This window comes from Rana temporaria, chromosome 2, assembly GCF_905171775.1.
Source record: "Rana temporaria chromosome 2, aRanTem1.1, whole genome shotgun sequence".
In the NCBI taxonomy this organism is placed as follows: domain Eukaryota; kingdom Metazoa; phylum Chordata; class Amphibia; order Anura; family Ranidae; genus Rana; species Rana temporaria.
Window position 1 is genome coordinate 433900752 of NC_053490.1, and position 27524 is coordinate 433928275.

Sequence of the window (27524 nt, forward strand, 5' to 3'; positions counted from 1 at the left end):
TTTATCCTGTGCATTCATGGTGGCAGCAACAACTTGACCCAAGAGAGGTGACCCCCCTACTCCACTTTAAGCCCTGTTGATTTTGTTATTGCTGAGGGTTCTAGAAAGGTCACCCCTGAACTTCATGTTAACTATAATTGACGTTGTATTTTCTATTAGTTCAGGACCTCTCTAGTGTCACTTCATGCATGTATCCTAATGTGATATACTACTCTGTGTATGCTGAATACTTTAAATTATTTTATTTTTTTAAATATAAAAAAATAAAAAGGAGGAGAAAATAAAATAAAAAGAGTGAGGGAGAAAAGAGATAAAAAGGAGGGTTGGCAGAAGGAAGTAGGGACTAGTCAAAGAAGGGGAGGAGCAGCAACAAGTTAACATGTACATGTAAGTAATGTGTCACTCAGAGTCCAGAGATCCCAACTTGTAAAATTGCTTTACTCTGGATTTAAACAGAATTTCTGGGAATTTCCCCAACGTATTAATGGTTTGCTTGGCACCCACCGTGACTTTATGGGTGGTAGATGAAATTCATTATTTGTCCCAGTATTTTCCCTTTTATTAAGCTGGGCCTTAAATAGGGACATTTCCTTTTAGATCATCAGTGTATTAACAAACAGTCTGGTATGTATTCAACTAAAATTGCTGATTTATGGGCAATCCCACCAGATGTATCTAAGGTTCCTGCAGCTGGACAACCTCTTAAAGCAAAGGATTCATCACAGTGCTTCAACTTCTCAATCCAAAACTTAGTGCCAGTTCTTAATTTCACCTGGACTCAGTGTTATCTATGTAAACTTACATTGCAGTCTACTCTCATTTAGACTTTGGCTCACCTGTCTCCTGGCCAGCACACCACCCCTTTCCATTCCACTGTCTGTTCAGAGTGTCTCATTTCATTAACTTCATTATTCATGCCTCCTATTCAGTGCAGCCAGTTATTCAGTGTTCTTTCTGAGACTATCTAGCCTTGTACTTCTTGCCTTTGCACTCATCTTTTTCAGTGAAATCATTATTTTAACCCTGGTTTATTCTGTAAGCAGCATCTTATTTTACACTGCATCACCATATAGGCCGCACACAGACAAATATATAACCCGGAAAAGTATGAAATAATCAGTCTTAATATAAAATGGAACAATGTATCAGTAGACTTATCTAGTGATTTATTGTCTTGGATTTTTTCACCCGATAAAATATTAAAGGGGTTGTAAAGGAATTTGTTTCCCCCTAAATACCTTCTTTTATCTGTGCAGTCCTCCTTCACTTACCTCATCCTTCGATTTTGCTTTTAAATGTCCTTATTTCTTTTGAGAAATCTTCACTTCCTGTTCTTCTGTCTAACTACACACAGTAATGTGAGGCTTTCTCCCTAGTGTGGAGAAAGCCTCTTGAGGGGGAGGGGTGAGCAGGAGTGTCAGTACACCCACTAACACACAGCTCCTTTCTCTATCTGCAAAGTAGAGAGCATCCTGACTTGCCTGCTCGCCCCCATCAAGAGGTTTTCTCCACACCTGGCCAATACCAGCCCTACAGTGAAGCATGGTGGTGGCAGTATCATGCTGTGGGGATATTTTTCAGAGGCAGAAACTGGGAGACTAGGATGGAGGGAAAGATGAATGCAGTAATGTACAGAGACATCCTTGAAGAAAACCTACTTCAGAGCGCTCTGGACCTCAGACTGGGGCAAAGGTAGATCTTCCAACAGGACAACGACCCTAAGCGCACAGCCAAGATAACAAAGCAGAGGCTACGGGACAACTCTGTGAATGTCCATGTTTGGCCCAGCCAAAGCCCAGACTTGAACCCGATTGAACATCCCTGGAGAGATCTGAAAATGGTTGTGCACCGACACTCCCTATGCAACCTGATGGTACATTGAGAGGTCATGCAAGAAAGAATTGGAGAAACTGCCCAAAAATAGGTGTACCAAGCTTGTAGCATCATATTCAAAAATATTTGAGGCTGTAATTGGTGCCAAAGGAGTGTCAACAAAGTATTGAGCAAAGGCTGTGAATACTTATGTACATGGGATTTTTTTTTTTTATAAATTTGCAAAGATTTCAAACAAACTTCTTTCACGTTGTTATTATGGGGTATTGATTGTCGAATTTTGAGGAAAATAATGAATTGAATCCATTTTGGAATAAGGCTGTAATGTGGAAAAAGTAAAGCGCTGCGAATACTTTCCGGATGCACTGTAAGTACAGACTTTTCAACTACTTAAAGCTGAACTCCGGGATAAGCAAAAATTGTCTAAATACAAGAGTCATGTGTATTATTTGTTGGATTTTGGTGCACTTTCTATATTTCTTCCAGATCTGCGCAATGATGCACCGTGAAACTTTGGTTCTGTGCGGGAACTTCCTGTAATAAAGCCCAGTCACTGCTGCGCTCTCTGCTTGTGGAGGATGACTAGTCTTGTCTCCACCCTCTCTCAGGTTTTTCTGCAGGCAGCTTGTAGTGGGTGGAGCCTGCTGGGTCCCTCTCAAACCTCTGCTCTCTACATGTACAGTACAGTGATGAAGTGCCTTTACTTGGTACTTTGGTGCAGATAAAATTAGATTTATATCCTTTGTGGCTATTGAAGAATATACTAAATGAAGGTTTTGTGCCTCTAGTTCAGCTTTACGTTCTCTTTAACACTACACTGATGCTAGGTGTGTGTTAGAAACATCAATTGAATGCTTTGGGCCTCAATTTAACACTAGTTTAATAAAAAGCAATAGTGTTGTCCATACCACTGGTCATATTCTGGTTGAAGTAAAATATCCAATTGAAAGAAAGCACTGTAGGCGAGTTAAGAGTTGAATCCACTCCTTGTTTAAGGCTTTGTGGAAGTAGTCTGAAAAGGTTGGTTCAGACTTGCCATTGCCAGGCCAAAGACCACAGATTTCCTAGGGAAGACCAATGAGTTTCCAGTCCAGATGGGAGATTTATACGTGCCAGTATGTTCTGGATATCCTCCCAGTTTGACATGCTGGCCATCTATGCCCAAAGAACCTCAAATGGCACCACACAGTTTAAAAGAGCACAGGATTTTGAGGTGATTCTAGACCATCACAACCTTATCTTCATTACCAAGCATATGTCTAGAAAGCCTATAGAGAAACCAAATATCTGACACTTAAGCCCTGTACACACGCGTTGTTTTCTCTGCAGTAAAGTTTGCAGAGAAACCCGAGGGGGAAGCCAAGAACCCGGCAGGAAGACTGCCATGGAGCTTTGGCCGGGAATCCCGGGCGTGTGAATGCTCCATCGGCACTGCCTTGCAGTCTTTCCCATAGGTAAGTAGTAGATCTGGCTGAAAAAAAATAAATAAAAACACGCTGGGAATTCCGACGGGAAAATGGAGAGCAGGTTCTCTATTTTCCCTAAGGGATTCCCGGCTGTTTTCCTGACAGGAAAACTGCGAGGAAGCATACACATGTCCGGTTTTCCCGGCCAAAAGTTCTCCTGGCAGTTTTCCTGCCAGGAAAACCGGTCGTGTGTACGAGGCTTAACAGTCAACACTTTAAAGTACAGCTAAATGGCTCTGTGATGTACGTTGCCAGGCAATTCAGCATCCCAATAATATATGTGTTAAGGCCCATACACACGGTCCGACAGACGTGTTTTAAATCGGACAATCCGACCGTCTGTATGCTTCATCGGACAATTGTTTTCGGTTTTTCAACGGACAAAATGTTCGCTGTGAATGCTCTCAAACTTTCTGGCAACAAATGTCCGATGGAGGATAATCTGATCGTGTGTACACAAGTCCATCGGACTAAAATCCAAAAGTTCAAACTAGCTCAGAACCAATACTAAACATTAGACAACAATAGCAGAAGTTGCCCAAAGGGTGGCGGTAAAGAGCTGAAAAACCATGTGGTTTGGTGAATGTTGGCTGGAAAAGTTCTGCCGTGTGTATGCATACCAAGTTCATGGCCAACGCCCCTTCAGACAAAAATCCACAGAAAAGTCTAATGGAAGTCCGATCGTGTGTATGAGGCTTCAGACACCAAGGCCATGGCATTTGGCAATATTTATCACTTTTGCCTTGCAACACTGCAGTCCCCGATTCGAATCCCAGTCAGGACATAATCTTCATTGAGCTTGTTGGTCTTCTTACATGTGATTGAGTGGGTTTCCTCGGTTTACTTCACTTTCCTCCCACACTCCAAAGACAATCTGGTGGGTTAATTAGCTCCTGTCTATATTGGCCTGTGTACGTAGCATGTGGGATAAGGACTTTCGATTCTAAGTGCCTTAAGGCAGGGCCTGATGTGAATGTACATTGCATCATACTTTATTGATGCTATATACACTCACAGGCCACTTTATTAGGTAGGTCTGTTCAAATTCTTGGTAACACAAATTGCTAATCAGCCAATCACATGGCAACTCAATGCATTTAGACGTGGTGAAGATGACGTGCTGAAGTTCAAATCAAGCATCAGAATGGGGATCAAAGGGGATTTAGGCGACTTTGAACGGGCTGCTCTTAGCATTTCAAAAACTGCTGATCTACTGGGGCTGTCACACACAACCATCTCTTCGGTTTACAGAGAACAGTCCGAAAAAGAGAAATTATCCAGTGAGCGGCAGTTGTGTGGACAAAAATGCCTTCTTGATGCCAGATGTCAGAGCAGAATGGGCAGACTGGTTTGAGGTGATAGAAAGGCTACAGTAACTCGTTACAACCAAGGTATGCAAAATACAATCTCTGAACACACAACACATCAAATCTTTAAGAAGATGGGCTACAGCAGCAGAAGATCACACCGGGTGCCACTCCTGCCAGCTAAGAACAGGAAACCGAGGCTTCAATTTGCACAGGCTTACTAAAATTGGACAACAGAAAATTGGAAAAACGTTGTCTGGTCTGGTGAGTCTCAATTTCAGCTGTGACATTCAGATGGCAGAGTCAGAATTTTGCGTAAACATGAAAGCATTGATCCATCCTGCCTTGTATCAACGGTTCAGGCTGGGGGTGTAATGGTGTGAGGGAAATTTTCTTGCCACACTTTGAGCCCCTTAGTACCAATTGATCATTTAAATGCCACGGCCTACCCGAGTATTGTTGCTGACCATGTCCATCCCTTTATGACTACAGTGTACCCATCTCCTGATGGCAGGATAATGCACCATGTCACAAAGCTCAAATCATCTCACCAATATTTTTTAGAACACAACATGACAATGTGATCACTGTACTCAAATGGTCTCAACAGTCACCAGATCTCAATCCAATAGAGCACCTTTAGGATCTGGTGGAACGAGAGATTCGCATCATAAATACGCAGGCAGAAACTGCAACTGCGTGATGCTATCATGTCAATATGGAACAAAATCTCTAAGGAGTGTTTCCAACACCTTGATTTTCAGAGTCTTGCAATGCCTCATGGGACTTGTAGTTCTGCAACAGCTGGAGGTCCGCTAATTGCATATCCCTGCTCTACTAGATGAAAATGTCTAAGGATGAAAATGGCTGCAGTAAATGGTTACATTGGGAGTTCTAAGAGGTGACAGAATGATATGCAGGGGGGTCAACTAGGTTATGTTAGCAAAAATTACATGCAGTGTACATTTACAGGAATGTCTGTACATAAAAAGACAGCATGTGTTTTCTATTGCATCCTCTGCTATGACAACTATACACTTATTACTTGAAGATTTGTTTAACCTGACCCTTTCAGAAAAAAAGTGATGACATGACATTTTCAGAGACCCTGAGTGGAATCAGAGCATTCTCTGTATTTTGCTTATAACAGTTTTGAAGTAAACCATCTTTTATATCACTTTGTTCTTTTTGCTGACTTGCAGGAAAATAAACCTATTGTTTAGAGAGCATCTGTGAAACAACAGATCCATGCTCTCACCCCCAGAATTTAGAAGGGATACAGCAAGCATTTAGAGCTTGGTTATTATAAGTATTTGCAGATGTAGAAAACTCCACTAACATTTGTGAAATTTTATGTAATAACACCGTGGACGACCCGTTTTAAATGTGTATGATTTTTACATTTTCAGACAACTGGGCAGTGTATTGAGTAAAGACAATCACTACAGATAACACACTGTAGGCTCGGTTTGGAAATGTTTAGCTGATCCCTTATTATTATGTAGCGCTACCCCCGAAGGAGCCGCTGGTTTGTTGTTGGGATCGGCAAATTAAGTTACCTTGGTGCAGTTGTAGAATCAAAGTAGTGAGCGAAGGTCTAGACAGTGAATAAGGGTTTTCCAATGCTTTATTTCCAGGCCAACATCAACATCAAATGGGAAGAAAAGGGTGATGAAGAGAAAAAGGAGAACCTTGCTGTATCAGGCCTGGATATGAACTGAGCAGTCCTGCTCTCAGTAGTATAAAATTGTAATTCGTCGCCACTCTTTCTGAGTGGGTGAAGTGCCCCCGGACAGACCCCTCTCACAAGCCTGGCAGCCGAGGTGTCACTTAGATTCGCTGGGAGGAACAGATCTCTCTCACAGACCTGGCTCTAGGGCCTCTGCCACAGGCCAATTACTTTAAGTGAGCTAAATGGATGAATGTAGCGAATCCTCCCAGTAGAATAGGTCACCGGATGACAGCAAAGCGTACCTGTCAGCATTCCGGTCACTAGATCCCCGATTGGTTCGTTCAAGCCCTGTTGGACAACCTGCCTCCGGGTTCCCCTCAAGCCGACTCCCCAATCGAACAGCACCCAGCCTGGGATCCTCTCAATAGAACTGGGGACCCAGTAAGTCACTGGAGTCCCCTTTTACCTCCGGATGAGATTCCGTGTTGTCTGCAATTTTGGGCAGGTGGGCCACGCCGGCGGGGTCCATGGATGCGCGCACCCTGAAGGTGGATGCTGCACCTGGAACCGGGACCCCGCAAAGAGTTTTGAGCACATGACACCTGTCACAGATATACCCTTCCCCAGCATGTCCTGCGAGGGGAAAAACTCATCTGATTGGCTGCTGGGGAAAACTTGCTCTGCCAGAACCCCTCTGGTGCCAACTGCCGGCCAGGGATGGTACCGCATCCCTGGAGCACAGACTGACCCAGTGGACATTTCTGGAATGACAGAAGTCTAATTTAACCAATTGCGAATGGGAGCAAAATTACTCTCCCATTCCCCACTAACTTTAGCGTAGTGCCCATACTGAAAGTAAGGGGGCGCTACAATTAGCACAAGCTGGTCAGTGAATGCTTTGCTCCTTTCGCACAATGTTCTCTTGCTTACTTTCATCCCCATTCTGTCTATTATTTGGGTTCTGCTCCTGCTATATGTTCTCTTCTTCCCCTCATCCATGATCAAGTCTGGAACATTTTACTCTTGTCCCTGCTCTCCTCACTGCTCATCCAGGGTCCAGTCATGCAAACACTCTGTCAAGTGCTTTCCATCACAAAGGCCTTTTGTTGGCCCCTCGTTGGCTCGCTATACATCTTTCACCTTGATGCCCATCTCCAAAACTCTCCCCCCCTGCCAAGCACCCAATAAAATGCCTGCTGTGTCCATGTTTCACCAAACTTTTACGGAGTGTTCCTTACACGTTGTCCAAGAATATATCCTGATGGGGTTACAGCCTGTTCTACCATTAGCATCCACCCCCCTATATTAATGCTCTGCCGCACACCTCTCTGCAATCAGCCACCGTTTCTTGCTACACCATCAACATCTAACTCACAACCCTACAGCCTTCATTAGGTTGGAATCCTTTGTCCACCATCAATTCCTTTGATCAATCTATGCAACACATTGGCTCCTGTATTAGGCCTCTCCACTATTACCTCCTGTACACCACAATTCCAACATCATCTCATGCAACCCTACACCAGTTCCTGCACCCTTGCCCTCCCCACCATTAGCTCCTGTATCCCACCATTATTACCAGTAACCTACCACCATCAGCTACTGTAAACCCCCCTCCCCCCACACCATTTAGCTACATACAAAATTAATTTAAGAGAGAAGTTTGAGTTCATTCAAGTTCTTTATTCTGAAGCCCTGAACCTCCTTGATGTCACTCTGTTTTTTCCTCCTTTCAGTGTTCTCCTTGTTGACACATAAGCAATGCAGGACAACCAAGTGGTTCTTTGTGCTGCATCACCCCTTACCATTCTGAGCTCTGCTGTGCAAGGAAATCAGGCCAAATTCAGGTACTTTCACAGCATTTAGGGCCAGTTCACACCAGATGCAGTTCCGTGCGCATTTTTCTGCACTAAAAATGCATGCACAGTGTTTTTGCCATGTATTCCAATGGCTCTAGTTCACACCATGCAGTCAGTTTCCGGTCAGTTTTACAGACTGTCAATCAAATAGGAACGCCCAGTCCCGCAGCCCATACCCGGAAGCGGCGGAGAAGATGTATCTCTAAAACGGTAAGTACGGCTTCGATTTAAAAAAAACTACCCGATTCCCCTTGACAAAATGAGCATGAATCTAATGTTAAAAATTAACATTTCCGGGTAAACCTCCACTTTAAAGTATAAGTTAACTTTTTGTAACATGTTACACCCATATTTAGGGTAACATGTTACAAATGCACCAGCCTCTCCAGTCTCTGTGTTGACAGCGAGCAGGGGATCTCCCGCCCCCGCTCACAGTCACAATCTAAAAAAATTAATAAACAAAAAAGCTGCCCTCGCCACTCAGTGTTCTGGATGGGAAAAATACAAGTCTTGTCGGCTTGTAGTTTTCAATGAACTACCAGGGCACGGTGGATCACTCTAGGTAGTATGTTGAGCTTCCTGTCAGAGTATAACTGCCTGCCTGTATCGGAGGTACAAGACCGTGGGTGTAATGCTTTACAGGTCCCCTAACAAACAATTTTTTTTAATTAACTGCAATAAAATGTGCATTTATAAAAAAAATTTGTAAAAGTGAACTTATCCTTTAAATTTGTGTCTTTCTGATTTACCTAAAGTTCATGCTATAAATTGAGAAAGACAACTTTAGAGACCCTGCAGCATTGCTGCGATTCCCTTTACTGGCGATTCTTGACAGTCATATACTTCCTCCAGTACTAAAAGAATCAACCCAAGCAGTCACATATCAGCGCTGCTAAAAGACCAGAGACATAATAAATATTCCCTTCAAGGTAATTTCATGAACTGCAGCAATTATCCTCATTTCTAACACATGTGACTGACTGTTCTGAAATACTTTCTCCAATTTTCTCATAATAAGCAGTCTGGGTTGAAAGTGGAATTGTGGACAGTTTCAAATAATTTTTCCTAAGAGACTAAATGGAGGTTTCATTAAGGAAATGGGCATTAGATTACTTGACTAAGGCAGAAAAAATGCCTTCTAATAAAATACCATTATTATTAAATCAGGGAAAGCAGAGTCAGCTTTTTTTTAAATTTGTCTTTAAATTGACACTTAACAAAAGCCTTAGTCTCCAAAACAATTCCACACACATGCACTAAGAGGCCCTGTGATCTGCTTTTCATTAAATCTTTTACTTTGTTTTTCTGCCACCTTGTAATGTGCTCAGTGAACTCTCAAGCCTTTCCTTTTCCCTTTCACTTTTATTTGTAGCAGTACACTTTAGTTGCAATCGTGTGCCCCGATTCATGCACACTACAAATGCTACAGTCCATCTTGGTAGCGAGAAAGACAGAGTGGCCACGTCCACCCAAGTATTTCGGTTACAGCAGCAAAAAAATTGGCTGAAAGCAATAGAATGGACTTTTTTGAGCGAAGAATACATACTTAAATAGAAATGTATTGTTTTAAACCAGAGTTTAGTGCCACTGCAAGCTGGGCAGTCATATATACAGGTCCTGAATATTACAATTCTCCGTTCTCTATAGCCAAGGTAGAGCTTCTAATATTGATGGCGAAGGTTTAAAGCTGGATGAAAAAGCTTTGTGTTTCATGGTGTGCTGGTGTCCAGAAGCCATAGAAGCAGATAGCTGTCAGTATCAGGTTTTTATGCTCTGCAGTTACATTTTTTTCAGACACACTTAACTACATTTTCAGACGTGCTGCTAAAAGTGTCCATATGACTTATTCAAGGCGCACAATCTAGATGGTCATGAAAACCAAATCCGTATACTTCATATACGTTTTACTGTTAGCCTTAGTCATAATGGGTAAAACAGGTGCTGTCTCACATGATATAAATCCCAATTTTAATCATTGTTATGACTGAAGCTGGGGAATAAATGTGAAATTCCCTTTCTCACAAAGAACACGGTTTCCTATTTGACACAGTAATCATTCCCCAAAGAAATCTGCTTAGCAGATCATAAAAACTCCCTATAGCACAAAAAGGCAGCAGTACTGCAGCTGGACAGAAGGCAAATAAGAGGCTTGTAGTTTCACAACTGAGGTCTAGAAAACCTGTCTAGATTGTCTCATTCAGGACATTTTTAATCTTACAACATCCATGGCCATGGATACATAAAGAGAATATGCATAAGTGTATTTTCTTTGCAAGAATAAATCCCCTCTAATGTTGGGTGTCCTACGTGTGTAGATGTTGCTGCGTTATGTAAAATTATTAGTTTTGTTTTTTACATTTTAGAAGGTTGTGCAGAATTTCATAGGGTGCCTTTAGACCATGTACACATCCAAAAAAATAAATAGTAGGAGAAAGCGAAAAAATAAGAGATTACCTTACAGCCATCCTTTTTTATACAGTGCCTAGGTAAGGGTGATGTCACTGATTTATCTGCCATGAGATCCTGAAAGAGTTATGGAATCTAAATATCAAAACAAAATGCTTTCCGAAAGGCACATGAGGTCATCTTTCTGTGACATCAACCTTGTCTAGGCCCAGTAGGCAAAAACCAAGATACAAAGCAAGTATATTTTTCAGTTTTTCCCTAATGTGATATTTTAGAACAGGGATATGCAATTAGCGGACCTGCAGCTGTTGCAGAACTACAAGTCCCATGAGGCAAAGCAAGACTGACAGCCACAAGCATGACACCCAGAGGTAGTGGCATGATGGGACTTGTAGTTTTGCAACAGCCAGAGGTCCGCTAATTGCATATCCCTGTTTTAGAATGTTTAAATATGCATTTTTACATAGGAGGGCTGGTATTTAAGGCTAGGTTCACACTGCTGTGATTCGATTTTGTTCCAATTTTCAGTGCGATTAGGTAGTGCAACTTGCATGTGGTTCGCATATTTTATGGGGACAAAATCATGCTGGAATCGCACCAAAAGTAGGAACCAAAACAGGAACCCTTTCCAAAACCGCGCCATGCCGAGCTGTGTTGATGTGAACTTGCACCATTAAAAACAATGTGATTTCCATTGTCATGCAATTCTGCGCAACTCAAGTCGCATCTGAATTCACACTAGTTTGAATGGAGCCTAAAGAATGAGTTGGCCTTGCATTTTGATGCATGGTTTGCTGCAAGGGATGTCAAAATCCAAAGTATCATTTAAATTAAGCCTCAAAGCAAGTATGACTGCTGTGCCATCTCCTTGGCTAACTTCTAGTGCTCTGGGAAGTCTTTGTCATATATTAATTCTCCAATTGTAAAACAAAGTTTGTATACATACTGTAAAAAAGAAAAAACTGAAAGCGACAGTTAATAAAAATTAAAATGATATATATATATATATATATATATATATATATATATATATATATACACACATATACATATATATATATATATATATATGTGTGTATGTATATGTGTGTATATATATATATATATATATATATATATATATATATATATATATATATATATATATATATATATATACACACATACATACATACATACATACATACATACACACACACACACACACACACACACACACACACACACATACACACACACATACATACATACATATATATATATATATATATATATATATATATATATATACATACACACACACCATTCTAGTTTCCCGTAGATCTGTTCCTTTTAGAAAAGGGGTAAAAGTATATTTATATCCATGTGTTTGGTAGCCATGGGTATATGCTCATCTCTCCTGGCAAGGGAATAGACATATTGGAACTACAGACATGCTGGCACTAGTAACTCTATTCAATGCAAAGAAAGCATTCTCAAGGTGCCCAAACTGAAGACAATTTCCCATGCATTAAAATGAACAAGGCAGAGTAGGAGACTGTATCCAAGATCTCAGGGAGATTATTCTTCTGTGGACCTCTAAAGTAATAAAAACACAGCTGTTGTCTGAACCGAACAGTGTCCACTCTAAACAGAATTTTGTCAAATGTAAATTCTTTTTGCTTTACTCGTTTTGGATTAAATAAGAAAACATATTGAAAGTTAACTTGTCTTGAGAAAAATATGGATGTTACTACTGACTGCTTCCTGAAAAGGCCAATTGCTTGGCTTGTCTCTGGCTACAAAATTAGCCACTGAGCTAGAACAAACATGACGATCGGGAAGATCAATGTGAAGTCAGAACTCTTTAGCTACATATTGGATTTTGGTCATGTTGACCCAGAAGCCACTTAATCAACATTGATCAGGGAACTAACATTCTCAGAAGAGGAGGTAAATAATGGTGACCTCCACATTTTCTCTGTACAGATTTCCTGTAAAAGAAGAAGTAGAGAAAACAACAGCATATATTCTCAGAGGTTGTGTTACTATAGCTACAGTCTATGTGGCCCTTTGCAGAGTATCAAGGCTGTGTGAATATAGATTAGATTTTAGGCACAGTGTTAACACTGCAAAGTGTCCCTGGAAATAACCTTAAAACATTATATTATATGGCACATGTCCAAATACAGCATGTGCTGAAAAAAAGATATGATTGCACAGAATAGCCATTGTTTGAAGGTATGTGACCAGGTTAAAAACTTTTTTTTGTTTTAAGTATCATCATATAGTTGATATGTAACCAGGAGTGAACATGTACTTACTCAGCTGTGGAGAATGCTTGTTCAAAGTTCTGTTTTGGATTTGAAGGCTCCAGAGCATCGTAATCAAAGGCTTCAGGGAAGAATGAATGTACAAGGGCACAAAAAGCCATGCCATCACTCCAGCTCGAAGAAAAATTCTGTAGATCAATTTTCTGATCACCAAAAACAAAAGAGAGAAAAGGACATAATGTTTTATAACCCATATACTCATCTTAAACACTACAGTTAGATTAAATGTGCTACTACAAGTCTATAAATATATTAAAAAATATTGATCTTCAATAATCATCAATATCAATAAAATGTAAAGTATATAAAAGAATACCCTTTGTTTTACATATTTGGATTAAAGGGGAAGGGTTAGATGCTCTCACAAGTTATTTTTTATTGTGGTCTGTGTCCCCACTAGGGTCATGTATCTCCTCTATTTGTGCTGACTACTATTGTCACTGAGTTTTAGAGTTCTTTTGAGAGCAAAAGGTGAGGGGACACCTGTTCTGGTGACAAATTGTCTAAGATGGGCATTTCCCCCACTTTGAGGAGCTCTCCTCTTACTTCCGATTACCACTTCAAGACAACAAAAAAATAAAATAAAATACAATAAATCTGATAGACGTTTTTACCCTTCCCTACTTTATTCAAAAAAATAGAAATGGTTTTGGCTATACATACACTTTAAAATGACCAGAGACATAAGGCCTTAACCGCTTCAATACTGGGCATTTTCACACCCTTCCTGCCCAGACCAATTTTTCATTTTCAGCACTGTCGCACTTTGAATGACAATTGCGCAGTCATGCAACACTGTACCCAAATAAATAAGTTTTTCCCCCCCACAAATAGAGCTTTCGTTTGGTGGTATTTGATCACCTCTGCGGTTTTTATTTTTTGCGCTATAAACAAAAGAGCGACAATTTTGGAAAAAAACACAATATTTTTTACTTTTTGCTATAATAAATATCACAATTTAAAAAAAATAAAAGTTCCTCAGTTTAGACCGATATGTATTCTACATATTTTTGGTAAAAAAATCAATAAAAAAAATCAATAAGCGTTTATTGATTGTTTGCGCAAAACTTATAGCCTCTACAAAATAAGGGATAGATTTATGACATTTTTATTTATTTTTCTTTCTTTACTAGTAATGGCAGTGATCATCGATTTTTATTTTGACCGTGACATTGCAACGGACACATCGGACACTTCTGACATGTTTTTTTGGACCATTTACATTTATATAGCGATTAGTGCTATAAGACTGCACTGATTACTGTGTAAATGTGACTGGCAGGGAAGGGGTTAACACTAGGGGGCGACCAAGGGGTTAATATGTTCCCTAGTGAGTGATTTTAACTGTAGGGGGAGGGGACTCCCAAGGGGAGGAGACCGATGTGTGTTCCTCTGTACTGGGAACACACATCGGTCTTCTTACCTCTGACAGGACATGGATCTATGTGTTTACACACACTGATCCATGGTCCTGCCGGGTGCCCGGCGGAGATCCTGCTGTTCTCTATCCCTCCCTTCTGTCCAAGTCCCCAATTCAGCTGGAGAGGCAACTGGCCCAACATCTATCTGCTGTGACTATTGCCTGGGCATGGAAGACTCCTATGCTTAGCTTTGAGCCAGTTAAAAACCGCATGAATAATATTATGGTAAATGAGAAACTAACGGCCATTCTCTTGGATACGCATGATAAATTTCTCAAAGTTTGGCAACCGTGGATCACATTTTTATCCCTCCCGTTTCGACAGTATGCTCCTCTCAATTTAGCACTTCCCCGACACATTCCCCGTGGACTCTTCTCTCTCCCCTTTTTTTCCCCCACTCTTTTCATCTTTCAGTTTCTTCTCTTCACCTAATTTCTTCTTTTTTACCTTTTGCGTTTAATATGCTTTATGCATTCAGTTGATGTGGATATCGGGCTGACAGGTATTTCCCTGGTTCGGATGGTTATTTTGATAATATTGCTCTTTATGTTATCTTTGAATCCCCCCCCCCCTTTGTTTTACTCTCTCCCATTGTGGGGGCACTGGACCATGCATGCCTTCGTTCAGACATGTCGGATTCAACATTTGGTCATTGGGGTACATAGGCATGAAATTATATCCATAATACCCCGAAAGGTTGCTTTTGGACTCTTCCTTGCATTCTTATTTACCTGGGCCATTATGTTTGTGATCTGTGTAAGGTTATTGTCTATGTTCTCCCCCCCCCCTTTTTTTTTTATTATAATTTATCCTTGTTTTTTTTCTTGTTAAAATGTTTTATTTTTTTGACCTTATGTCTGTTTATTACAAACTGTAACCATCCCAATGCTGTCCGTTTATGTTGGTTTATTAATAAAACTTTTGTAAAAGAAAATAATTACAGTGCCATCACCCACATGCAGAAATAAAATGACAATGTAAATTAAACAGCGTGTGTTTAGGATCACTAAGAAACGGCCTCTTGACAAATACATTTACCATTACAACTCACACAGTAAAATATATTCTCTTTTGCAATACTGTAAAAGTTAAGCAATCAGGGAGAAGATTTTGAAATCAGAACCATAAGGATTCAATAGGATGTAGATGATAACTATAAAAATGTCAGTTTGAACTTGAGTGTTGAAAGACTACACAGAATTTTCAAGTTTTCAAATGTGGAATTGGTGGGTTGAAAAGGCAAGAGATTGCCAATGGGAGGCAGTACAAAATGCATTTTCCAGGCAAAAAAAACACAGGAAAGCATTTGGGTAATTTTATAACAATAACACCACCACTTTAGTACAGAAGCATCAAAAATCTGCACAGTGAGGAAAACGATGCATAAAAGAATTCTGGAGCAAGATATATGCTCCAGACTGAAACAGCCTGTGTACACTGAACAGGAATTCGGATACTCCAAAAGCAGTCTAACCTCCAACAAGTCCCCTAAAAAGAATTGAACATTGCCTGCAGCCCTGGAGCTGTTTGAGGGGGTCAATGTCCAAATTTGATTTTGTATGAGGTGGAGCCCTTCAATGTGAGAAAGAAGCTGATGGATGACACTAGGAACAACCTGATTGCACTTACATTCATACGTCAGTAAACATGCAATTCACAGTATTAGCTTAGATCTGCAGTGATCTGTTGGAAGCAATCCCCAAGTAGCTGCCGCAAATCCGCCCAATAGTGCCTATTGACATTGACACACTGGGCAGACTTGTGGCTACTTCTAAATTATCACTGCGGATCTAAGCTGATACTGAGAATTTCATGTATACGATCTTAAGAATTTAAGTAAAATATTTCTTATTGGTTTTAAAACAGTAAGTGGTGAACACTATGGAGCATCTCATTGTCCTTTTATGATTATATGAGCTTACAAGTCGCACCATAAATTGAAGTGGATTCTTAAATGGGACCCTGGCAAATGGATAGTGCAAGATGGTTAATTTACTAAAGGCATAAATACTGTGCACTTTAGTAAATGAGGTAAAGCTTCACTTTGTAAAAAGTACCCAATCACATGCAAGAAAAAAAAAATACATTTTTGCTTGCACATGATTAGATGATGAAAACCAGTAGAGCTTCTGCTCATTTACCAAGCTCTGGAGCAGCTGCACTTGGACTATCATCACACTGACACCAATGAAGCTGAGTGGAGGGGGTTTATTGTCACACTGACACCAATGAAGCCGACAGATAGGGGTGGGGTTATTATACTGACACCAATCAAGCTGGCTCAGTGGTTATCACATTGATAGAGCTTACACGAGTAGGGAGGGGGGGTTATCTTTATGCTTACAACAATGAAGCAGGTTGGGAATGGGTATTATCACCATGCCAGATGTCACCAAGGGGGTTGCTGGGTGGAGGGCCATTAAAGTATTGCTATGGGGCCCCTGTTGCAATTGTGTTCTAAAGTGAGGAGTGAAAACTGAATATGCAAATACAACCACAGTCCCTCTGCATACTTGTATGTGGTACACACAAATTTATTATAGAAGAGCAGACATTACCTTGTAGCCAATTGTTTTGGATCGGCACCATTCCAAGAGGATCTGTTTAATGCTGCTGGCACTAGCTACTCCAAAACTCTGAGACCTTTTCAGCTTCACCTTGGATTCCCCCTTGCCTCTAAAAATAGCACAAAGGAAAAAAGTTTAATAATAAAGTGACCTGCTTTATAAAGCACAGAAGGGCTATGCTTTCTCCCCCCATACATATAACAGAGGATATTAAAAAGGAAATGAGCAGGCAATTCTGCAGAGACATATAGCTAATACTTTAAGTATATAATAACAACATTATTAAACACTGCTCCCAAAACTAAAAATAGTACTCAGAACAATATTATCACATACTTCGATAAATTAAATTATGGACCAAAACTTTACACTTTATCAAATGTATTGCCAATACTGGAAAATGTTATAATTTATATTCTCCCTACAGAAATAAATTATTTAAATTAAAGAACCTAATAGCAGATAGTATACTTTAAAAAAAATACTACAAAAATGAAAGAAAATCAAATATTTAATACTCTAACCTGTCATAACATATGTGCACATTCAGGTAGGAATAAGTAATGTTGTATTTATTTGGTAATTTTTTTGCCTCAAATATGATATTCTTTAAAAAAGTCTGACTGTTCCTAAATGTATAGATTGTTGTACAGTATAAATGTAATATTCATTATATTTACATACAGGAATTGCATTTTTGTCGTACACACAAATCCCCTGGAATTAAAAGAGACCATTTGAGTTTTTCAGATTCTGAAGATGCCCAGTGGGAGGGGCGAAACGTGTTAAACAGGGACAGACAGTGACTGACTTCTGGTATTTGAAGAGCACACGAACGACCCTTGAGTATATGCTTATGTTTTAAGCTGCAAATGTGAGCACAATCGTTTTTATAAACAAACTTTAATAAAGTCAAAATGTTATTATGCCATGGAGATTGATTTACGATTTTTCATGATACACTGCACTGCAACAGACCATACTACTGGAGGAGACAAGAGAAAGGAGATGCTATTCACCACACCATGATACAGTTATTGATATATCTTAACTCTAAAGCCTCGTACACACAATCAGTTTTCCAGACGGGAAAACTGTGAGGAGAGCTTTTGGCCAGGAATCCTGGCCGTGTGTTTGCTCCTCGCAGTTTTTTTCGAAAAACCGCCGGACAAAAAAAAAAAAAAAAAAAAAGAAGAGAACCAGTTCTCTTTTCCCGCCGACATTTGCCCAGTGGTTTTTGGCAGTTTTCCTATCAGGAAAACTGTCCGTGTGTAGGGGAAAGACTGAACCGAGCAGGTTCTTGGCTTTCTCCTCTGGATTTCTGACGGGAACTTTTCCCGTCGGAAATCCCGTACGTGTGTACGAGGCATAAGAGTGGGTGAGTGGGGAGTGCAGGCAGGGAGCATGGAGTATTGGAATTTGCACCGTAGAGACTCATCTGCACAAGCACTTTGATTTGCACAATGGACTTTATTTGTTAAGATTGTTTTCATAAGCACTTAAATCAGCACAGTTCACTTTTGTTGTATATACAGTAGAACTCATGAATTGTTTAGATTTGAATTTTATTTATCTTTGAGCATATTGCAATTTATGGCAAGAGCAGCAATTGGTCTTTCGCCATTCACTTAAGTTGTATTAAATATTCGCTTGGATACATTTTCAAAAAGGGCAGTGAGATAGTGAGTCTTGTGCATGTTTTTTTCTGCTACAAAACTTCTAGTTTGAAAATCACAGAAGGAGTAAGCGCTCTATTAATGACAACAAAGCCATTAAAGAACACAAGTCTTGAATTTAGAAATTTCACACTGGGTATACAAATTGCATAATCTGGGTGCACCTATAGCGAAAACTGCATGTCAAAATGTTCAATGGATTCAGACATAAAAGGCAACCAAGGTTATATACAAATCTTGCATTTTTATGTCCATCTTGGCCCTGCCTTCTCCCATCTACAGAGACTCCCAATAGGACCTTAGATATGATATTGATCAATATAAAAGGCTGCTATGCGAGTTGAAATGGGGTGGGGCCATCCTTGACTTTAGCAGGACACATTGCGCTCTTCTATAATTTTAGCCATATACATACAGTATATGGATCTACTTGCAGTTTTGAGATATTTCAAGATATGGGCAGTTTAAATTGTTAAGCTTGATGGCAGGTTTAATAAGTGTCCACTCAATGATATACAGTGTAGGAGTGAGGTAAGCATTCTCTGCAAATATTGGGCGGCTCCTTGACTCTTCTTGCCTATCTTTTTGTTCCATTCACATGGTTGCCTCCTTGCATAGTTTGCTTATAGACCTTTTATGATGGATTGACACATACCAGGAGGGACACAGAGGCTAGTGGGACCATGGCATTAGGGCTTAGGAAAGGAGCATTAATAAGGCAATGGTTTTAATAAAAAGCTTTATTTCCAACAAGTGGCCAACAAGTATGCAGATCAGGGTTTCTAACTTTACATGCTGCTTACTTGTTCCATGCAGGGTTTGAAAAGGCAGAGAAGCCAGGGTATAACAGCCAGGGAATAACAGCCAGGGAATTATCACAAGGATAGCAGCCCACAAATTACTCTCACACAATGTTTCATTGAACAACTCTGCCAATACTCCATGTAGTATATTCAGCTTTCAATCCATCCTGTGTAAAAGGTCAGAGCAAAATGGAAAATGTTTAATGGGAAATCCTCTATTGTGAAAAGAACCTATATGTGCATGGCCTAAGGCCAGCCAAAGAAAATCGATTGATTTCCATCAACAAAGATGGGGGAACCCCTCCTGCAGTGCCACTGTATTCCCCTGGCAGGGGTGGTTGTCCCCGCTGGGAGAACACAGTGTTTAACAGCGGCTATCGAGAATTGCATGTGAAATTCTACAAGCTGGTTGTACCCAAGTTGACTGATTGATCGACTTGGGTAAATTCAGCCTGCCCATACATGATTCGAACTGTCTATGGACAGCTTTAGTGCTGTCGAAATTGCCAAATTAAAAAGGATAAAGGATGTATAATGATACTGTAGCTTTAAAGCAGTTCTATTGGTATACCGTTTTCAATGTCTCTGTACCAAGTTCTTGGTCCTGCCATGCTCCACCATATTATAGATGTTTTTAAACTCGCATGTGAAACGGTTTTTAGGTTTTCCGTCATTTCTCTGAAGAGTTCAACTGACATGACATCAAAACTAAACTAACTAAACTCAAAACCTGCTGCCTAAACACCACTTCCATCCCCTTCGGCTGCAAGATGTCCGACAAGGCTTTGACTTCTGTATAGATAAGATTTTATAATATTCACTTCAACTATTGTAATGTCTCCATGGCCAGGCTAGCTGAAGATGCCAGCTTAGTGTGTTGTAGTAGACGGGAATTCATTAGACAGTAGGAAGAGAGTAATATAAAACTGAAAAATGTAGATTTTACTTTAAGTTAGTCTTTAATATCAGTTTAGAAGTTAATAAATAAGGTTTCTGATAATGACAGGATGCTACAAAACAAAGCTGGGTATAGAGCACAATAAAAAGGATACTCTGCTCTTTTCTACATATCAGGAACCAAAACATTATAGATAAATAGAGCAAGTAAACTCAGCTGCTTCCCATGAAAAAGTTCTATGTGCACTGCTGATAAAGCGCATCAAAGTCAGCAGGGAAAGTTTTTTGTGCCAAGTGTCACTGCTAAATGTTAATGAAATCAGCTTGTGTCCCATAATTACCCTACGTACAAAATTCACATTTAAGAAAGGACAATATGCTTGCATAAGACTGGATTCCAAACCCTGTTCCTAGATCTAAAAAAAAAAAAAAAAAAAAAGAAGAATAAATAATTGTGTATGCAACAAAATCATAGCAGAACTGCTCGGTGACATACAATACCAATGGAGTGTGACTAGCCCAGTCTTAGAACTATGAACTAACATGTCACTGAATTCACTGTCAACACTCCGTGATTAATCAAATGAAGGGTTAATGGGGCCATGCCCAATTCTTCCATACCGTTCAAATGACTCGGCACTGAAAAAATATATATTAATCCTGCAGAAAACATAACCAGAGACCATTCTTGGGAATATTACGGACTAGCTGTGCAGCTTACTTGTATTCAACAGAAAAAGGAACCCTGCATAAACAGGGTTAGAATGATGGGAAGAAAGAGGAAGATCTGTGCCTGCTATAAACTCCAAAACTGTTTTTATTAGGATTAAAATCACTAAAAGGTACAATAAAAAAAAAAAGGCACATATCCCACAGACCTATCAGTGCAAAAAACGAGACATCCTTTCAAGTACATTCATTCATCTTATGCCTTGTACACAAGATCGGAATTTCCAATGAAAAAAGTCAAACGGAATTTTTTCATCAGATATTCCGACCGTGTGTGGGCCCCATCGGAAATTCCGATTGTCTGTGTGGAACTCCGACTGAGAAAAAAAACATGCATGCTCAGAATCTAGTCGACGCATGCTCGGAAGCATTGAACTTAATTTTTCTCGGCTCGTCGTAGTGTTTTACGTCACCACATTTTGGACGGTTGGAATTTGGTCTGACAGTGTGTATGCAAGACAGCTTGAACGGAATTTCCGATGGAAAATTCCATCAAATTTTATCCCATCAGAAATTACGATTGTGTGTACAGGGCATAAGTCTTGTTTAAGCTGCTTCTAACTTTGTCTTGAGCAACTTGTATGGGGGCAGGGCTGCTTCAGATGTAGCAGCTCAGCACATGCTGTGCTTATGAAAGGGCAACTCAGGGCAAAAGCAGCAATATGCACATGAGAACGCTGCTTTAAATGACCCAGTTCAAAAATAAAATTCTGAGATCCACATTCTTCCAAACTGCTTCACATGTGCATAACATGAGCAAAAAAAAAACTAGAACCTGTGTACATAAACCCCTAAGTACTTGTTGCAAGGTCAAAGGTTGGGATAAAAGAAGTACCTGTAAAGAAGTTAGTAAACACGTACACTGTTCCAGTAGAGAGGAATGGTTCCCCAGATTTCCTGCAGAAGCTGACGCTTTTGGGGGTATCTATATCCTGTGTCCTTAGCTACACTCAATGGTTCCTCGTATCAACACTTACACAGCAGTGACATAGCGGTTGTTGGGAAGAACCACCAAGCACTGCAGGGGACACAGGAGATCAACACTGCCAGTTCCTTCAGAGACTTCAAGAAGGATTTTCTTTTTCATTGGAGTAGAGTTCTGTGGCACAGGCAGCAGGAGAGTTAAAAAGTGATACTATAGTCTCAGTTTTTTTAATTTAAAAATAACAAACAGGTTATACTTACCTGCTCTGTGCAGTGGTTTGGCACAGAGCAGCCCAGATCCTTCTCTTCTCAAGTCCCTTACTGGCGCTCCTGGCCCCTCCAGACACGGAGCCATGGTTAGACCCCGTACCCTCTCATCGGTTCACTGAGTTTGATTGACAGCAGTGAATGCCAATGGCGCCGCTCTGCTGTCTCACCCAATCAGGAGGGCAGCTGAATCTCTCCTACAACATCACTGGATCTGGATGGGCTCAGGAAAGTATTAGGGAGGCTGCCACTCACAAAAGGGTTTTCATCTTAATGCATAGAATGCATTAAGATAAAACCTTCTGACTTTACAACCACTTGCCTTCTTGTTTACAGCTACTTCTTTTATTTTAAATATATATATATATATATATATTACAGTGTTCCCTATCATCTTTGTACTGCTTGGGGATTTTATTTATTTTCTATTTGCCTGGAGTTGTTGCTTTTCCCTGAATTCACTATATCTGGTCTCCCAAAGTACACAGAACATGGAAATTCAATTATTTTAGTAAATATAAACTCCTAAATATCTTTTCTTATCAGAAGTACACAGCAGTCTATGACTTCCATCAGTGTCTGGTTAAAACTAGTAAGATAAGTTTTCATTCTACTCTAACTGTCCTATGAGGCTGCAGGGCCCTTAACCCTCTGCCTGGACAGTGCTGATTGGCCCTGTACCAATCACATGCACCCTCCCAAGAAAAATAAAATCTCTAGCAAGACACACCAAACTGAGCATGTGCAGATTGCCCCCAAGGCTCGGTACTATTAGCAGATGGATTGTTGACAGTGGAAGGGGAGGGTCAGAGAAGACAGGATCAAACAGCCTTTTTACACAATGTGGAAGAGTAACACCTTAAGTTCCACAGTGAGTATAACAAGCATGCTTTTCTGTGTATACCAGACTAATTTTACTGTTGTGAGTTTAGAAACCTACAGCATGTCACCCAAGTCTTATAGGAGGTAGAGCTTACTTAGTTAAAGATCGATGAGCAATTCTATGTGACATATATGAGCCTAAAGCTTCCAGTACAAACTAACACTCTATTAAAGTCATCGACAAAATAACACTCTTAATATTAAGGCTGTATGCCGATGTAATTATTTGACACAAAGAAAATAAAAAATATTAAAAAAAAACACACAAAAGCAGCTAAAGTAGTGCAAGCATGTACACACAAGATTATTGCCCAGTACATATTTACCAAGGAGATAATCCACTCTTACTACTACTCTACCTGTCATTCAAATATGCAGACACTTCAAGCTTTGCAGAACAAAGATTGCATTGCCAAGAGGAACACTTTTAATGAAATATGTGTATAATGAAGTTACCAATGTGTAAGGTATAGAACTCAGAACGGCCCATTAACCATTTACCACAGTCTGCCTTCAGCTTATCGGTGTACACAGAACATTATCAGAACATGAGAAAATGAACTGGATCTTGCATAGAAATGTTTCAGTAGTCACCAATCACATACAAATTGTCAACCCATTTTTTAAAAACACAATCTCATGTACTGGGACACAAAATTTACAGCTATGCGTTAAAGCAGTGGTGGCATATATATTTTTTGGGGGGCAATCCATCCACCGTCACACCCCCAGTCGGTCAATTGGTCCCTGCACTTACACCCATCTAGGTCCCGGAGCTTCCTCCGGGTGGCGGGCTCCACAATGTGTCTCCCCTTTCCTCGGCTTCACGGTGGCGCAGCTTCCCCTGCTTGGCAGCTAATAGGATGCCTGCTCCTCTAGGCCAAATCGGGTCGCAGGGCCAGCTTCCTGAGCAGGCAGGAGAATCAGGAAGACAATAGCGAATCTTAATTCGCTATTGTGACACAACTGGGTGGGCTCGAGACACAGTGCTCTGAGCCCACACTTTTTTGAAACCAATTAGAGGCTCAGGCTCTAATCGCATGCTTCTATAAACAAAAACACCCCCATTGGAATGCATTCCTCCAGCATGTAAATTATGGGCCGGGCGCATTGATTAGGCTGGGTACCAAATAGCGTTAAGGCAACACATTCTGAATACTGCTAGATCTCAATTACAGTTTACAGGGACTAAATGGACTCGGCCGGTTGCGACAAACTCCAACTGCTCTTACCAAATTCTTTTTTTCAAAACAAACGTCTGTGATCAACAATATAAAAGTAATTTAGGTAGGCAGATTATTCATGATGTTATTGTAAAGTTAACTAATGCCTACCACAACCTCCAAATTTGTTCAAGGCATTTAGTCTTAAAGACCCCTTGGTCATAAAAGTGTTAATGTGGCTTTTTATAAATAAATGGTGCAAATAATGTATTCCACTTACTTCCCACTGTCTTGTTCAAACTTTTCAAAGAAAGCCTTGCGAACTTGCGTGCCAGAAGACCTTGGCAGGGTCTGAGACCTAACCAGCTCACGCTTCTTCTCAGCTTGGCGACTCAAAGCAGGTGGGGGAGACTGGGATTTGGGGGTGACATCAAAATATCGATCTGTGCTGGAATACAAAATAAAATGGATTCATTAAGCAAACTGTTTTATTGATCAGCATATTATTAATTTTGACTTTGTTGTATTGTGGACTATGACCTTTGTCAGTACATGACATTAACTACACATACATTTGAATGTCTACACTTCCTATCAGTTAAAAGCATTATATAGATAGTATGGTGTATTTTTAGTAAGCACATATTTTAAGTGTATCCAAGTCAACTATTTTTATTTTAGTTTTGGATATAGTAGGTTGGAAACATTTTTTTTGACTGTCTATGTACCCATAGGACTCCAAAATCCCAAATTTAGATTTTTCACTAAAACCGTAATAGAGGGGAAATCTTCCAAAAAGAACATTTGCTGCAATGACAGTGAAGAGGATTTCCCTCACTTTAAGGATATCTTATATTTTGTGTCTACAGTATAGGAAGCAAAAAAACACACACACACACACACACACACACACACACACACACACACACACACACACACACACCAAAAACGATGGGTTTGTACATATGTAAAGCCAGAATGTTTTTATTTTGATTACAGTGTTCACCTTTACATGCTTGTGTCTGCCGATATGATAAGGGTCTAATGTTTGCTTAGTCTAGAGCAGGGATATGCAATTAGCGGACCTCCAGCTGTTGCAAAACTACAAGTCCCATCATGCCTCTGCCTCTGTGTGTCATGCTTGTGGCTGTCCTAGTTTTGCTTTGCCTAATGGGACTTGTAGTTCTGCAACAGCTGGAGGTCCGCTAATTGCAGATCTCTGGTCTAGAGGGATGCAACAGACTGGACGTTCTGAAAACACCAGTAGAATTGGCTGTAGCATGCTGCGTTTTTGAATTAACGTTTTTAGCAAAACTCTACTCCCACAAAAACTTGAGGCTCAAATATGCTCATAAACGCTGGATAGCTGCGTTTTGCCATGTTTTCAGTGTTAGAGTGAACACAGCATCTCCCCGCAGGGATGTAGTCCCAAGGGAGGGAGCAAGCACGCTGACTAACCCCCAGCCAGAAAGGTTCAGATGATGGGGCAAGCTTACTGAGGAGAAAAAGGAAGTGAGAAATTCAGACAAAGAAAAAAAAAAACATTTAGAAGGGAAATCGAAGGAAAAGGTAGGTGAACCAACAATGCACTGGCTTAAAAGAAACCTATTTAGAAAATAAAAAAACATACAAATCTTTACAACCCCTTTAATGCTCCACGTTCTTCTGTTTCTGAAGACGTGATGTTGCTGTGATCTGCTATTCATGTGTATTACTATTTACCAGAGCTTTTTTTCTCAGAAAATAGGTGCAGGAACTCAACCACAACCCCGTTCAGATTTTAAAAACAGTAGAAGGGTCTTAAAGGGGCATTAAATACCAGGATTGCATTACATACAGAGTGCAGAGTTCAGGGGGTTACACACAGAGTGCAGAGCTGTCACTTGTAAACACAGAAACCAGACTTTTGTGTTTACAAGTGATTGTGGTAAGCAGGCACCAAAGGGTCTGAGCCAAAGGTGGTGGAACTGAGTTCCCCCAAGTTCCCCCTGAAAAAAAGCCCTGCTATTTACTATAAGTAATCCAGTGCTTTCAAAAAATTATAGACCCCCAAAAATACATGCTTTGTGCATAAATGAAATGTAAATCCCCAAATTCAATAAAAATCCAACATCTAAATCTTCATTTATGCGATAAATTCTTCCTTTTTCCTAAGTTAATAAAATAGTACAGTATGATCTAAAGTCCGCTATAAATTATATGTTAAAAATGCTCATTAACAAAAGATGGCAGCTATTGTTTATCCGATTTCAGTCCTTGTCCGACATCACTTCCTTGAAAATTTTAATCACCTGACTTTAAAAGAAACCTTTTGATGAAGTGCGGTGACGAAACATGTCAAGGAAGTGGTGTCGGACAAACGGGAAGTACGTTAGCTATCATATTTGCTATTCTGTTTGGGATATTTATTTTCTGGACAATGTTAACATTTAAATAGCAGTTTTTAGACAATACTGCACCATGAGATTTTTGCTTTCTTTAGGCCTGTGATTCTTTGCAGTGAGATTTGAGCCCATTTAATTTGATAAGGGCTGAATTTGCACCACACAAAAAAGTTGCAGGCATGTTGTACGCACCGGAATTGGATTGCATGGGTGTTCACACCCATGCAATGCGAATCTTGCAACCACACTGCGTTGGATGATCTGTTTTGGGGTGTCATTCATTTAACATTGACACCTGTGGCAGATAGCATGAACATAGTGCGATAACCGTGCAGCAATATGAAATAGTATTGAAAAGCAGATGTGGATTAGGACTGTTCAACTAGATTAATTTTATTCTACCACTATTTAAACCAGGATGGATATATGAAGGGCACTTGTGGGAGATAAATTAAATTAGAGCACCTTCACCTGTTTTCCAGGTCAATATACATATGTGCAACACAATACATTAAAACACTTTGCCTTTTAGCTCTTAACTTTAGATCCAAACTTGATCTAGCAAAAGTTGGCCAAGGAGAAAAATATATCTGAACCATGACAAATACCTCTCTCTCTCTAATAAATTATATACAACATTTTAGAAAGGAACCACATACAGTAGTAGCAAGGTTTTGCCCTATACACACAGCTTTTAGTGCTGGGTAGACATTTTGACTCATGGAGGCATCACTAGCTTTCATAAATTATGGCTACATAATTATGTAACAATATGGTGCCTAAAGGGGTTGTAAAGGTTCGTTTTTTATTTTCTAAATATGTTGCTTTTAAGCTAGTGCATTGTTGGTTCACTTACCTTTTCCTTCAATTACCCTTCTAAATGTTTTTTTTCTTTGTTTTCTTTGTCTGAATTTCTCACTTCCGGTTTCTCCTCAGTAAGGTGTTCAGTAAGCTGT

At 40.0% G+C, this 27524-nt stretch overlaps 1 protein-coding gene across 2 annotated transcripts in view; it reads right to left on the minus strand.

Annotated features, from left to right (window-relative positions):
• The window catches only part of SMTNL2 (smoothelin like 2), a 149238-nt gene that overhangs the window by 15861 nt on the left and 105853 nt on the right, over positions 1–27524 (minus strand). For both annotated transcript variants that reach the window (XM_040338344.1, XM_040338346.1), the window contains 3 exons: positions 24465–24632; positions 16835–16952; positions 12847–12998 (listed from right to left, as the gene is read on the minus strand). In XM_040338344.1, coding sequence (XP_040194278.1) covers positions 12847–12998; positions 16835–16952; positions 24465–24632 — 438 coding nt within the window. The remainder of the gene's footprint in view (positions 1–12846; positions 12999–16834; positions 16953–24464; positions 24633–27524) is intronic.